General features: G+C 41.3%; 1 protein-coding gene across 9 annotated transcripts in view; it reads left to right on the top strand.

Annotated features, from left to right (window-relative positions):
- The first annotated feature begins 415 nt into the window (after positions 1-415).
- Positions 416-12716, top strand: part of Rbcn-3B (WD repeat-containing protein Rbcn-3B) — a 95554-nt gene continuing 83253 nt past the window's right edge. For 3 of the 9 annotated variants that reach the window (XM_045736974.2, XM_045736978.2, XM_045736976.2), the window contains exons 1-3: positions 434-508; positions 9362-9526; positions 12255-12361. In XM_045736974.2, coding sequence (XP_045592930.2) covers positions 467-508; positions 9362-9526; positions 12255-12361 — 314 coding nt within the window. In that variant the 5' untranslated portion in view covers positions 434-466. Of the gene's footprint in view, positions 753-9361; positions 9527-12254; positions 12362-12716 lie in introns of all 9 variants that reach the window. The other 6 variants (XM_045736975.2, XM_069326314.1, XM_069326313.1 and 3 more) reach the window with 6 other exon arrangements.

Here is a 12716-nt window from a genome sequence, read left to right as displayed (position 1 = left end):
TTTTATATTTAGTTTTATAAAAATGCATTTATCTCATTTCATTATTTTTTATTGAATGCTATATACGTACATAAAGTCAACGGGACGACGGTCTCATTCTGATTTTACTGGACCAATGGGAATACAGGAGTTCACAGAGCTGGTCTGCTATTGGGTGCCTGAAACAGTGTTATGATTAGGCTGTGCTCACTGTAGCCAGGTTATGACTGCTTAGTTTCCTTAACCTCATATGTCAAACCCAAAGAAAACGGGTAAACAGTAAATATTTCACTCATAATAACCCATAATAGCCAGTAAATGTCTCCCAGTATGGCGATTAATAGCATTAAAAAAATAATAATAGAATAAATAGCCAAACGCGACCCTATGCGAGGGCGACACAAGGGTCAAAGTCGCGGGAAAATGGTCGATTGTTTTGCTTGGATCGATTTTCATAGCAATGTTTACGAGAGTCAGATGATCGGCGATGGTGACAGACGCGATAATCAATAATGTTTCGTTATTTGAGGTGTGTCTGTGGTGAGGAGTGGAGCACATGATGTAGAGACGAGGAGAGAGTGTGAGGTGTGAGGGACGTGTCCACTGGTGGCGTCAGGGGCGCCTGGTCAGACCCAGTTCCCTCTCATATCCCGCTCATCTTCCTGCCAACCATCTCTGAGCACAAGTTTCCTCACTTATTTTCCTGCCCGGAGTCTCGTGGAGGCTGCAGCCTCGTATTGTTATTGTTGTCGAGCAGCGAGACCTGGGGTGATGTGAGTAGCTTTTATCTTCACACTTCCTTCAGGAGTCTTCGGTAGGCAGTGACTGGGGCAATGTTTTGATGGTGTCTGTGTGGCTGGAGCCTGTGTGTGTCTGTGTGGCTGGAGCCTGTGTGTGTCTGTGTGGCTGGAGCCTGTGTGTGTCTGTGTGGCTGGAGCCTGTGTGTGTCTGTGTGGCTGGAGCCTGTGTGTGTCTGTGTGGCTGGAGCCTGTGTGTGTCTGTGTGGCTGGAGCCTGTGTGTGTCTGTGTGGCTGGAGCCTGTGTGTGTCTGTGTGGCTGGAGCCTGTGTGTGTCTGTGTGGCTGGAGCCTGTGTGTGTCTGTGTGGCTGGAGCCTGTGTGTGTCTGTGTGGCTGGAGCCTGTGTGTGTCTGTGTGGCTGGAGCCTGTGTGTGTCTGTGTGGCTGGAGCCTGTGTGTGTCTGTGTGGCTGGAGCCTGTGTGTGTCTGTGTGGCTGGAGCCTGTGTGTGTCTGTGTGGCTGGAGCCTGTGTGTGTCTGTGTGGCTGGAGCCTGTGTGTGTCTGTGTGGCTGGAGCCTGTGTGTGTCTGTGTGGCTGGAGCCTGTGTGTGTCTGTGTGGCTGGAGCCTGTGTGTGTCTGTGTGGCTGGAGCCTGTGTGTGTCTGTGTGGCTGGAGCCTGTGTGTGTCTGTGTGGCTGGAGCCTGTGTGTGTCTGTGTGGCTGGAGCCTGTGTGTGTCTGTGTGGCTGGAGCCTGTGTGTGTCTGTGTGGCTGGAGCCTGTGTGTGTCTGTGTGGCTGGAGCCTGTGTGTGTCTGTGTGGCTGGAGCCTGTGTGTGTCTGTGTGGCTGGAGCCTGTGTGTGTCTGTGTGGCTGGAGCCTGTGTCTGTGTGTGTGGCTGGAGCCTGTGTCTGTGTGTGTGGCTGGAGCCTGTGTCTGTGTGTGTGGCTGGAGCCTGTGTCTGTGTGTGTGGCTGGAGCCTGTGTCTGTGTGTGTGGCTGGAGCCTGTGTCTGTGTGTGTGGCTGGAGCCTGTGTCTGTGTGTGTGGCTGGAGCCTGTGTCTGTGTGTGTGGCTGGAGCCTGTGTCTGTGTGTGTGGCTGGAGCCTGTGTCTGTGTGTGTGGCTGGAGCCTGTGTCTGTGTGTGTGGCTGGAGCCTGTGTCTGTGTGTGTGGCTGGAGCCTGTGTCTGTGTGTGTGGCTGGAGCCTGTGTCTGTGTGTGTGGCTGGAGCCTTTGTGTGTCTGTGTGGCTGGAGCCTTTGTGTGTCTGTGTGGCTGGAGCCTGTGTGTGTCTGTGTGGCTGAAGCCTGTGTGTGTCTGTGTGGCTGGAGCCTGTGTGTGTCTGTGTGGCTGGAGCCTGTGTGTGTATGTGTGGCTGGAGCCTGTGTGTGTGTGTGTGTGTGTGTGTGGCTGGAGCCTGTGTGTGTGTGTGTGTGGCTGGAGCCTGTGTGTGTGTGTGTGGCTGGAGCCTGTGTGTGTGTGTGTGGCTGGAGCCTGTGTGTGTGTGTGTGTGGCTGGAGCCTGTGTGTGTGTGTGTGGCTGGAGCCTGTGTGTGTGTGTATGTGGCTGGAGCCTGTGTATGTGTGTGTGTGGCTGAAGCCTGTGTGTGTCTGTGTGGCTGGAGCCTGTGTGTGTCTGTGTGGCTGGAGCCTGTGTTTGTCTGTGTGGCTGGAGCCTGTGTGTGTGTGTGTGTGGCTGGAGCCTGTGTGTGTCTGTGTGGCTGGAGCCTATGTGTGTGTGTGTGTGGCTGGAGCCTGTGTGTGTGTGTCTGTGTGGCTGGAGCCTGTGTGTGTGTGTGTGGGTGGCTGGAGCCTGTGTGTGTGTGTGTGTGTGGCTGGAACCTGTGTGTGTGTGTGTGTGGCTGGAGCCTGTGTGTGTGGCTGTAGCCTGTGTCTGTGTGGCTGTAGCCTGTGTGTGTGTGGCTGTAGCCTGTGTGTGTGTGTGTGGCTGGAGCCTGTGTGTGTGTGTGTGGCTGGAGCCTGTGTGTGTGTGTGTGTGTGGCTGAAGCCTGTGTGTGTGTGTGTGTGTGTGTGTGTGTGTGTGTGTGTGGCTGGAGCCTGTGTGTGTGTGTGTGGCTGGAGCCTGTGTGTGTGTGTGTGGCTGGAGCCTGTGTGTGTGTGTGTGGCTGGAGCCTGTGTGTGTGTGTGTGGCTGGAGCCTGTGTGTGGCTGAAGCCTGTGTGTGGCTGGAGCCTGTGTGTGGCTGGAGCCTGTGTATGTGTGTGTGTGGCTGGAGCCTGTGTGTGTGTGTAATTACCTAAGTGTAATTACCTAAGTGTAGTTACAGGATGAGAGCTACGCTCGTGGTGTCCCGTCTTCCCAGCACTCTTTGTCATATAACGCTTTGAAACTACTGACGGTCTTGGCCTCCACCACCTTCTCACTTAACTTGTTCCAACCGTCTACCACTCTATTTGCGAAGGTGAATTTTCTTATATTTCTTCGGCATCTGTGTTTAGCTAGTTTAAATCTATGGCCTCTTGTTCTTGAAGTTCCAGGTCTCAGGAAGTCTTCCCTGTCGATTTTATCAATTCCTGTTACTATTTTGTACGTAGTGATCATATCACCTCTTTTTCTTCTGTCTTCTAGTTTTGGCATATTTAATGCTTCTAACCTCTCCTCGTAGCTCTTGCCCTTCAGTTCTGGGAGCCACTTAGTAGCATGTCTTTGCACCTTTTCCAGTTGATGTGCTTCTTAAGATATGGGCACCACACAACAGCTGCATATTCTAGCTTTGGCCTAACAAAAGTCATGAACAATTTCTTTAGTATATCGCCATCCATGTATTTAAATGCAATTCTGAAGTTAGAAAGCATTGCATAGGCTCCTTGCACAATATTCTTAATGTGGTCCTCAGGTGATAGTTTTCTATCTAGAACCACTCCTAGATCTCTTTCTTTATCAGAATTCTTTAAAGATTTCTCACATAATATATAGGTTGTGTGGGGTCTATGTTCTCCTATTCCACATTCCATAACATGACATTTATTAACATTAAATTCCATTTGCCAAGTGGTGCTCCATATACTTATTTTGTCCAGGTCTTCTTGAAGGACATGACAATCATCTAAATTTCTTATCCTTCCTATTATCTTAGTATCATCAGCAAACATGTTCATATAATTCTGTATACCAACTGGTAGATCATTTATGTACACAATAAACATCACTGGTGCAAGAACTGAACCCTGTGGTACTCCACTTGTGACATTTCTCCATTCCGATACATTGCCTCTGATTACTGCCCTCATTTTTCTATCAGTCAGAAAATTTTTCATCCATGATAGAAGCTTACCTGTCACCCCTCCAATATTTTCCAGTTTCCAGAACAACCTCTTATGTGGAACTCTGTCGAAAGCCTTTTTTAGGTCCAGATAGATGCAGTCAACCCAGCCATCTCTTTCCTGTAATATCTCTGTGGCCCGATCATAGAAACTGAGTAAATTCGATACACAGGATCTTCCTGATCGAAAACCATACTGTCTGTCTGATATTATATCATTTCTCTCCAGGTGTTCTACCCATTTAGTTTTGATTAGCTTTTCCAATACTTTCACTATTACACTTGTCAATGATACAGGTCTATAATTGAGGGGGTCTTCCCTGCTGCCACTTTTGTAGATTGGAACTATGTTAGCCTGTTTCCACACGTCTGCTACGATTCCTGTACACAGGGATGCCTGAAAGATCAGGTGAAGTGGAATGCTGAGCTCAGATGCACATTCTCTCAGAACCCATGGTGAAACGCCATCTGGGCCAGCTGCTTTGTTCCTCCCGAGCTCCTTTAGCATATTTTCCACTTCATCTCTAGACACCTCTATCCGCTCTATGTTGTTCTCTGGAATTCTTATTGTGTCTGGTTCTCTGAAGATTTCATTTTGTACAAACACACTTTGGAACTTTTCATTTAATGTTTCACACATTTCCTTTTCATTTTCCGTGAATCTGTTTCCCATTTCCAACCTCTGGATATTATCCTTTACCTGCAATTTGTTGTTTATGAATTTGTAGAATAGGCCCGGTTCTGTTTTACATTTATCTGCTATCCCTTTTTCAAAATTTCTTTCTGCCTCTCTCCTTACTGCTGTATAATTGTTTCTCGCATCTTTGTATCGCTGGTATGTTTGGGGGTTTGGCCTCTTCCTATACTGATTCCATTTTTGTGTCTTTTGGTCTCTTGCCCTCTCACAATTTCTGTCGAACCAATCCTGTTTTCTGGTCCTGCGTCTCTGTTTTGGTATGAATGTTTGTGTGCCTTCCTCGTATAGTTTTAAAAATTTGGCATACATTTCATTTACTTCCCTGCCTAGCAACAATTCTGTCCAATTACACTCATTAAAAAAATTTCGAAGTTCCCCATAGTTGCCTCTCCTTAAATCGAGTTTATCAACTGTTTCAATGTCCCCATTTTCTTCTAGATGATATCTTAAAGCATATTTAATGTCTAACAGGACGTGATCACTCTTTCCCAAGGGAGGAAGGTACTGGATGTCAAAAATCTCTTCTTCTTTCCTGGTGAATACTAGATCCAGTACTGACGGTATATCTCCTTCCCTCATTCTTGTGGCTTGCTTTATGTGTTGATACAAGAATGTCTCCAGAATGAGGTTCACAAATCTGCATGTCCAAAAGTCCTCCGTTCTTGCTTCATAGGCCTCCCAGTCTATTGCTCTAAAGTTGAAGTCCCCCAGTATCAACAGTCGTGATTTATCTTTATCTGCTTGTACAATAATATCTCTCATGACCATTATGAGGCCCTCTCGTTTGTCATCCAGTTCTTCCTTTGTCCACGTGTTGCTTGCTGGTGGGCTGTAGGTATTTACAATTATCAGGTTATCATCCTGATTCCAGACCTGCAATGCCATTATGTCAATATCTCGAGGGTTTTCAAATATTAACTCTTTTACCTTCAGGTGTTTTTTCACCAGTACAGCCACTCCTCCTCCCTTCCTAGTTTTCCTGTCACGTCTCCAAACTGAGTAGCCTCTTGGGAATATGACTTCATTTATTATATTTCCTTCAAGTTTCGTTTCTGATAATGCAACAATATCTGGGACCCTAAGCTGGATTATATCTTGCAACTCCAAAGTTTTTGACCTCACTCCATCTATGTTGGTATATACAATTTTCAGGAACATGTTCCCTTTTCCTTTGCTCTTTACTCCCCCTTCCACTACTGATCTTGTTGCTTTGTTTTTATGTACCATTTCACAAGCTTTCACAAGTGTGTGTGTGTGTGTGTGGCTGGAGCCTGTGTGTGTGTGTGTGTGTGTGGCTGGAGCCTGTGTGTGTGTGTGTGGCTGGAGCCTGTGTGTGTGTCTGTGTGGCTGGAGCCTGTGTGTGTGTGTCTGTGTGGCTGGAGCCTGTGTGGGTGTCTGTGTGGCTGGAGCCTGTGTGTGTCTGTGTGGCTGGAGCCTGTGTGTGTCCGTGTGGCTGGAGCCTGTGTGTGGCTGGAGCCTGTGTGTGTCTGTGTGGCTGGAGCCTGTGTGTGTCTGTGTGGCTGGAGCCTGTGTGTGGCTGGAGCCTTTGTGTGTCTGGAGCCTGTGTGTTCCTGGAACCTGTGTGTTCCTGGAGCCTGAGTTTGAGGCTGGAGCCTGTGTTTGAGGCTGGAGCCTGTGTTTGTGTGTGTGTGTGCGCGCGCGTGCGTGTGACTGGGGTCAGTGTCTGTGTGTGTGGCTGGGGACAATTTGCATGTGAGTGGCCGGAAAGAAATTTTATTACCTGGTGTCAAACAAGAATAATTTGAAAACTGTTCTCTATAAATGATAAATTAACATCTACTATAAATGAAATGTACATTATAGATTGTTGTACTCCCCCCAAAAAAGTTAACATGTTTTACTAATAAATACTAAAGGGCTTACAAAAAAGTGGAACAGGGTAACCATTCACCTAAGCCTAAATATGCAATCTTTAGGCTTAATTTAGCACAAATATATGCTATACTAGGCCCAGGAAAAGATTAGATTTGGGTGTGTTCTCTCTCAGGCCTTCTAAAAAAATAAATAGCATTGAATTTGTTTTGCCTATCATCTATATTTTGTGCTACCATTTTTTACATGACAGGTTGCAATTTGGATAAAACTCATTTAATGCCTAACAGGAAAAAATATATAAAATACCGAAACTTGAACAGAAAGGAAAGGAGCCATAGTATAATTTGAATGAATTATCTTTAAACACTTAGGGTTATCTTGAGGTTATCTTGAGATGATTTCGGGGCTTTAGTGTCCCCGCGGCCCGGTCCTCGACCAGGCCTCCACCCCCAGGAAGCAGCCCATGACAGCTGACTAACACCCAGGTACCTATTTTACTGCTAGGTAACAGGGGCATAGGGTGAAAGAAACTCTGCCCAATGTTTCTCGCCGGCGCCTGGGATCGAACCCAGGACCACAGGATCACAAGTCCAGCGTGCTGTCCGCTCGGCCGACCGGCTCCCTTTGGGGTCGGTGACATCTGCATCATATTTTATTAAAATTGTTGTAAATTAAACTAGAGACATAAATCTGAGAATGATAAGGCAACAGTGGTTTTAGAACTGATTTACTACTGCTATCTCAAACCATGTACTGTATTATGGAGCCAGCGTTATCAGCCAAGTGGTTGATACCGTAAGATATTACAGATATATGTACTGTACAATGAATGTGTTATCATAAAGTTATTGTATTGTTCAATATTAGGTCTTATTATAGGATTATTGTTCATTATTATTAGACTATTGTACAGTATGCATATATGATTAGTATACATTATTATTAAATAGGATTATTATGATTCTTGAACAGTATTGCAAAATACTGTATTATGATTGTTGAACATTATTATAGTATTATGATTATTGAACAATATTACAATATTATGATTATGGAACAGTATTACAATACTGTGATTACTGAATAATACTATCATGAGATTACAGAAGTATTATAATGAGGATTACTGAATGGATTATTGTGAGATTATTATACAATATTATTGTGAGAATTTTATTCAGCAGGTACAATATTATCATGAGATTATTGTACAATATTATCTTGAGATTATTGTATTATATTATCATGAGATTATTGTACAGTATTAACATGAGATTATTGTACAATATTATCATGGTAATATTGTACAATATTATCATGAGATTATTGTACAGTATTATCATGAGATTATTGTACAGTATTATCATGAGATTATTGTACAATATTATCATGGTAATATTGTACAATATTATCATGAGATTATTGTACAGTATTATCATGAGATTATTGTACAATATTATCATGGTAATATTGTACAATATTATCATGAGATTATTGTACAATATTATCATGAGATTATTGTACAATATTATCATGAGATTATTGTACAATATTATCATGAGATTATTGTACAATATTATCATGAGATTATTGTACAATATTATCGTGAGATTATTGTACAATATTATCGTGAGATTATTGTACAGTATTATCGTGAGATTATTGTACAGTATTATCATGAGATTATTGTACAGTATTATCGTGAGATTATTGTACAATATTATCGTGAGATTATTGTACAGTATTATCGTGAGATTATTGTACAGTATTATCATGAGATTATTGTACAGTATTATCGTGAGATTATTGTACAATATTATCGTGAGATTATTGTACAGTATTATCGTGAGATTATTGTACAGTATTATCATGAGATTATTGTACAGTATTATCGTGAGATTATTGTACAGTATTATCGTGAGATTATTGTACAGTATTATCGTGAGATTATTGTACAGTATTATCATGAGATTATTGTACAATATTATCGTGAGATTATTGTACAATATTATCGTGAGATTATTGTACAGTATTATCGTGAGATTATTGTACAGTATTATCGTGAGATTATTGTACAGTATTATCGTGAGATTATTGTACAGTATTATCGTGAGATTATTGTACAGTATTATCATGAGATTATTGTACAATATTATCGTGAGATTATTGTACAATATTATCGTGAGATTATTGTACAGTATTATCGTGAGATTATTGTACAGTATTATCGTGAGATTATTGTACAGTATTATCGTGAGATTATTGTACAGTATTATCGTGAGATTATTGTACAGTATTATCGTGAGATTATTGTACAGTATTATCGTGAGATTATTGTACAGTATTATCATGAGATTATTGTACAGTATTATCGTGAGATTATTGTACAATATTATCGTGAGATTATTGTACAGTATTATCGTGAGATTATTGTACAGTATTATCGTGATATTATTGTACAGTATTATCGTGAGATTATTGTACAGTATTATCGTGAGATTATTGTACAGTATTATCGTGAGATTATTGTACAGTATTATGATGTGTCTACCGAACAGTATTGTCATTATTCTCAATATGTTGCTTTTCCCCTATTGGCTCCATAATATGTGTACAGTATTATTATTTTTTTCTCTTGATTTAATTCTGTTGACATTGTTCCTACTGTATTTTAATTCCTGTTTGACACTAATATTTAGATTTTCTCTGAGAAATTGGTATTATTTTATCAATTGTCATTTATCTAATTGCTTTTTACTTTTGGCACAACGTTATCTGTGTTGGCAGGGAACTGTAAAATTAATGCCAGTTACCTTTTTCATAAATTAATTTTTCAGATCATGGGATCTTTGAACTTGGTAGTTCCTCTTGTTATGTGGGGTCGTGAGGCCCCCACCCACGACATATCATGCATCCTTTTTACGCGCGATTGCCACACTATTGTGACAGGGTCCCGAGATGGTCAGATATGTGTCTGGGACTTCGAACCTCCTATTCTCAAGGTACGTTTTGGGCTGTCAGTGATGGGAGTCCAAGAATAGCATTTGATGTATAATAAATTGTGTTAATAGGCTCCATTATAGCCACGTCACATAGAATTTGCTACAACAAATCTACTTTTGTTTAGGTTCCATTAGGCCTTATGCAGTTTTCTTGATTATGTAATGTTATTGGTTCTCATCCTTAACGTGTACATTTACCCCTCGCCTGCCTTCACCCTTCCTTTCCTTCCTGCTTTGTTGAATCTCTCTCCCACTCCTCTTATGTTACAACTTGATAAGGGTCCAGGACGGATCAAAACCTTGTCACTTTAATTTTGTATTCAGTATGTGGATTAAGTTATTTATTTTACCCACATTTTGTGACACATTCTGCTTAATTCATATACAGTATTCCCCCCAAAAAAATATTGTTAGTTATGTGTTTAGAAATCATGTGCAAACATGTGTACATACTATGTTCCACAGCACTGCTTAACCTTGCTGAATGAGAGACCAATCCAGCATCCGACAGATAATTTCGTGTAATTACCCAATTGTAGCCACAGGAAGGAAGTTATGTTTGTGATGTCATGTCATCTTTGTACATTTTGTTATACTGTATTTAGTTTTTTAACTCTTGCTGTATTTTTGGTACACACCACTTTGGTAGTCTAGCCCATACCTATACCACTTTCATAATTAAGAAAATGTTTTTCTTATTCCTCCTGCATCTTTCTTCTGCTTATCGAGAGTTGCAAGTACGGTAACTTGTTTGTCTTAAAAAAAAAATTTGTCATCTTGCTGATTCCTTTCACAGTTTGTGCTCCCTCTCCACAATCTTTATTGATCCACTGGCATTTGCTTCCACACCCTACGAAAGTTGAAACTATTATGGTTCCCATTAGTGGGGACATGATGACTGTTAGGGCTATCGGGGTCTCCCTAGGTCAACTAATAATCTTGCTCAGGGGTGTAACTAACATCACTTACTTAACTCTTGGGTAACAGTTTACTGCTTGGGGAACAGAGGCTTCAGGTGTAAAGAGACATGTTCAATCATCTTCAGGGGAATCGAACCCAGAAACTTTCAGTGATGAAGTGACTACACAGACTATTGTATGGTAATGCATGTATATATGACTTCACTGCTTCCCATTACTAAATTAACATGAAAAATTGGGAGTCATTTCTTCTGTCCTATTTTCAGATAGTTTTCCCCCCATCAATACTGTATTTTCCTTAACCATCACTACATCTTCCTTCATTATACCTGGAGCATACCTGTAGAGGGCTTTGAGAGTTCATCTACTGCTTGAGCCTTGTCTGAGGCTAGGATCGACTAGTGATAACTTGGTTCAACAGGCTGTTGCTTGGAGCAGCCTGCAGGCCCACATATCCACTACAACCCAGTTGGTCCGGCACTTCCTGCAAGAACTTATCTAATTGCTTTTGAAAAAAGTCCACCTTTGTTCTGGCACTATTTCTAATGCTTGCTGGGAGAGTATTAAACAGCTAAGGACCTCTGATCTTCATATATTGATTGATTGTGCCTATGGCACCTCTACTCCTCACTGGTTTTATTCTGCATTTCCTTCATATCTTTCACTCCAGTATGTTGTTATTATACTGTGCAAATTTGGGACATGGCCCTCCAGTATCTTCCATGTACTAGTATATATTATTTGATGCCTCATATCCTTTCCAGAGAGTGCATTTTGAGAGCTTTGAAACAGTTCCAATTATTTAGGTGCTTTATAGTGTCTATGCGTGCTGTATATGTTCTCTGCATTCCCTCCATTTCAGACATCTCTCCTGCTCAGATAAGGGAAGTAGGTATGGAGCTGTATTGAAGACAGGACATTACCAGTGATATAAATAGTACATATGGGGTCTGTGGATTTGAACATTCTCTAAATCCATCCAATCATTTTCCTTGCTGCCTCTATATTTGCTTGGTTATGTTCTCTAAATGTCAGGTCATCAGGCATCATAATTCCCAGATCTTTTACATGTTGTTTTCCTTCTATGAGTAGGCCTAATTATGTCTTAGGCCCCCATCATCATGCATTCTTAAATGTCTTAAATCTTTTACTTTGTGCTGCTTAGTACTTTGTTAACTTTTTTTTATCATGTTTCCTTATTTTCCTTTTATTTTGTTGTGCTCTCATTGATGTTGAAATCCCTCAACTTTCTCTGTATTTTAAGATAAGTCATTATCCTTGTCAATTCTTTTGCTACAGTTTTGTGGCAAATAAAAACAATATTAGAAATATTTATCCCAGCTGTATGTTTTTTATTTAATCTGTTTTTGATCCTGCTTCTGAAGTAATCCTGCTTCTGGTTAGTGAGTTACCTCTACATAACTGATTTTCATGTATACCTAACAACTCCATCATAAATGTAATTGGGAGATTGTTTCCCTTTTTCAGTCTATTATCTTTGTTTAAATTTGTGTCTCTGTTTATTAAGTTTCTATTGAATTAATTCAAATAGTATACTAAACGATTTGACAAAGCATCCCGATCTGTTTGTTAAAACCACATGTACAGTATTGTTAGGTTGGTATGTATTAGCTTAAATTAGGCTATGTTAGGCTTGGCTGGACTAAGTGGTTTGGGTTAGATTAGGTTGGCTTTACAAATACGTTGACGAACCATCTTATATACAATGTGACTTGTATCCTTTCAGCTTATTTCTAACAATATATGGGTAGCATTTAACTAATTGAATGATGATTGTTTTTCATTAGTTGGTGCCTCGTTGCCTTTTGGTTGGCCACACAGCAAGTGTCGTGTGCCTCGCACAAGGGGGAAATGCGCGAGGAACCTCCTTCATCGTCAGCTCCTCAGAAAATGGGTCAGTCCTCTTCATTGACATACAGTATTTAACAAAAGACCTGTATCACCAAATACTCTAGTCCTAATTTAAAGTGTCATGTACTTTGAGGTGCCGCATGCCATGGTAAGTAAATACCTTTGTTAGATACTGGTAATGTGTGAGTATTATTTTATATGTACTTCACTTGTTTGCTTCCTAAAGCAAAGTCTCTCTGGTCCTGTGGATTAACACAGTCAGGGCAAGACAACATTCTGTACCCACTTAGGAGAAACTTGTTCAGATGTTCCTTCCTGGTCATATAGGTGCTAAGGAGATTGGTGAATACAGTATTCAGTCCAGAAGAAAATCGTCTGGAAAAAGATTTCAGAAGATT

Source organism: Procambarus clarkii, chromosome 18 (genome assembly GCF_040958095.1).
Source record: "Procambarus clarkii isolate CNS0578487 chromosome 18, FALCON_Pclarkii_2.0, whole genome shotgun sequence".
In the NCBI taxonomy this organism is placed as follows: domain Eukaryota; kingdom Metazoa; phylum Arthropoda; class Malacostraca; order Decapoda; family Cambaridae; genus Procambarus; species Procambarus clarkii.
The sequence above is the reverse complement of the archived record's forward strand: the minus strand, read 5'-3'. Positions and strand labels throughout refer to the sequence as shown.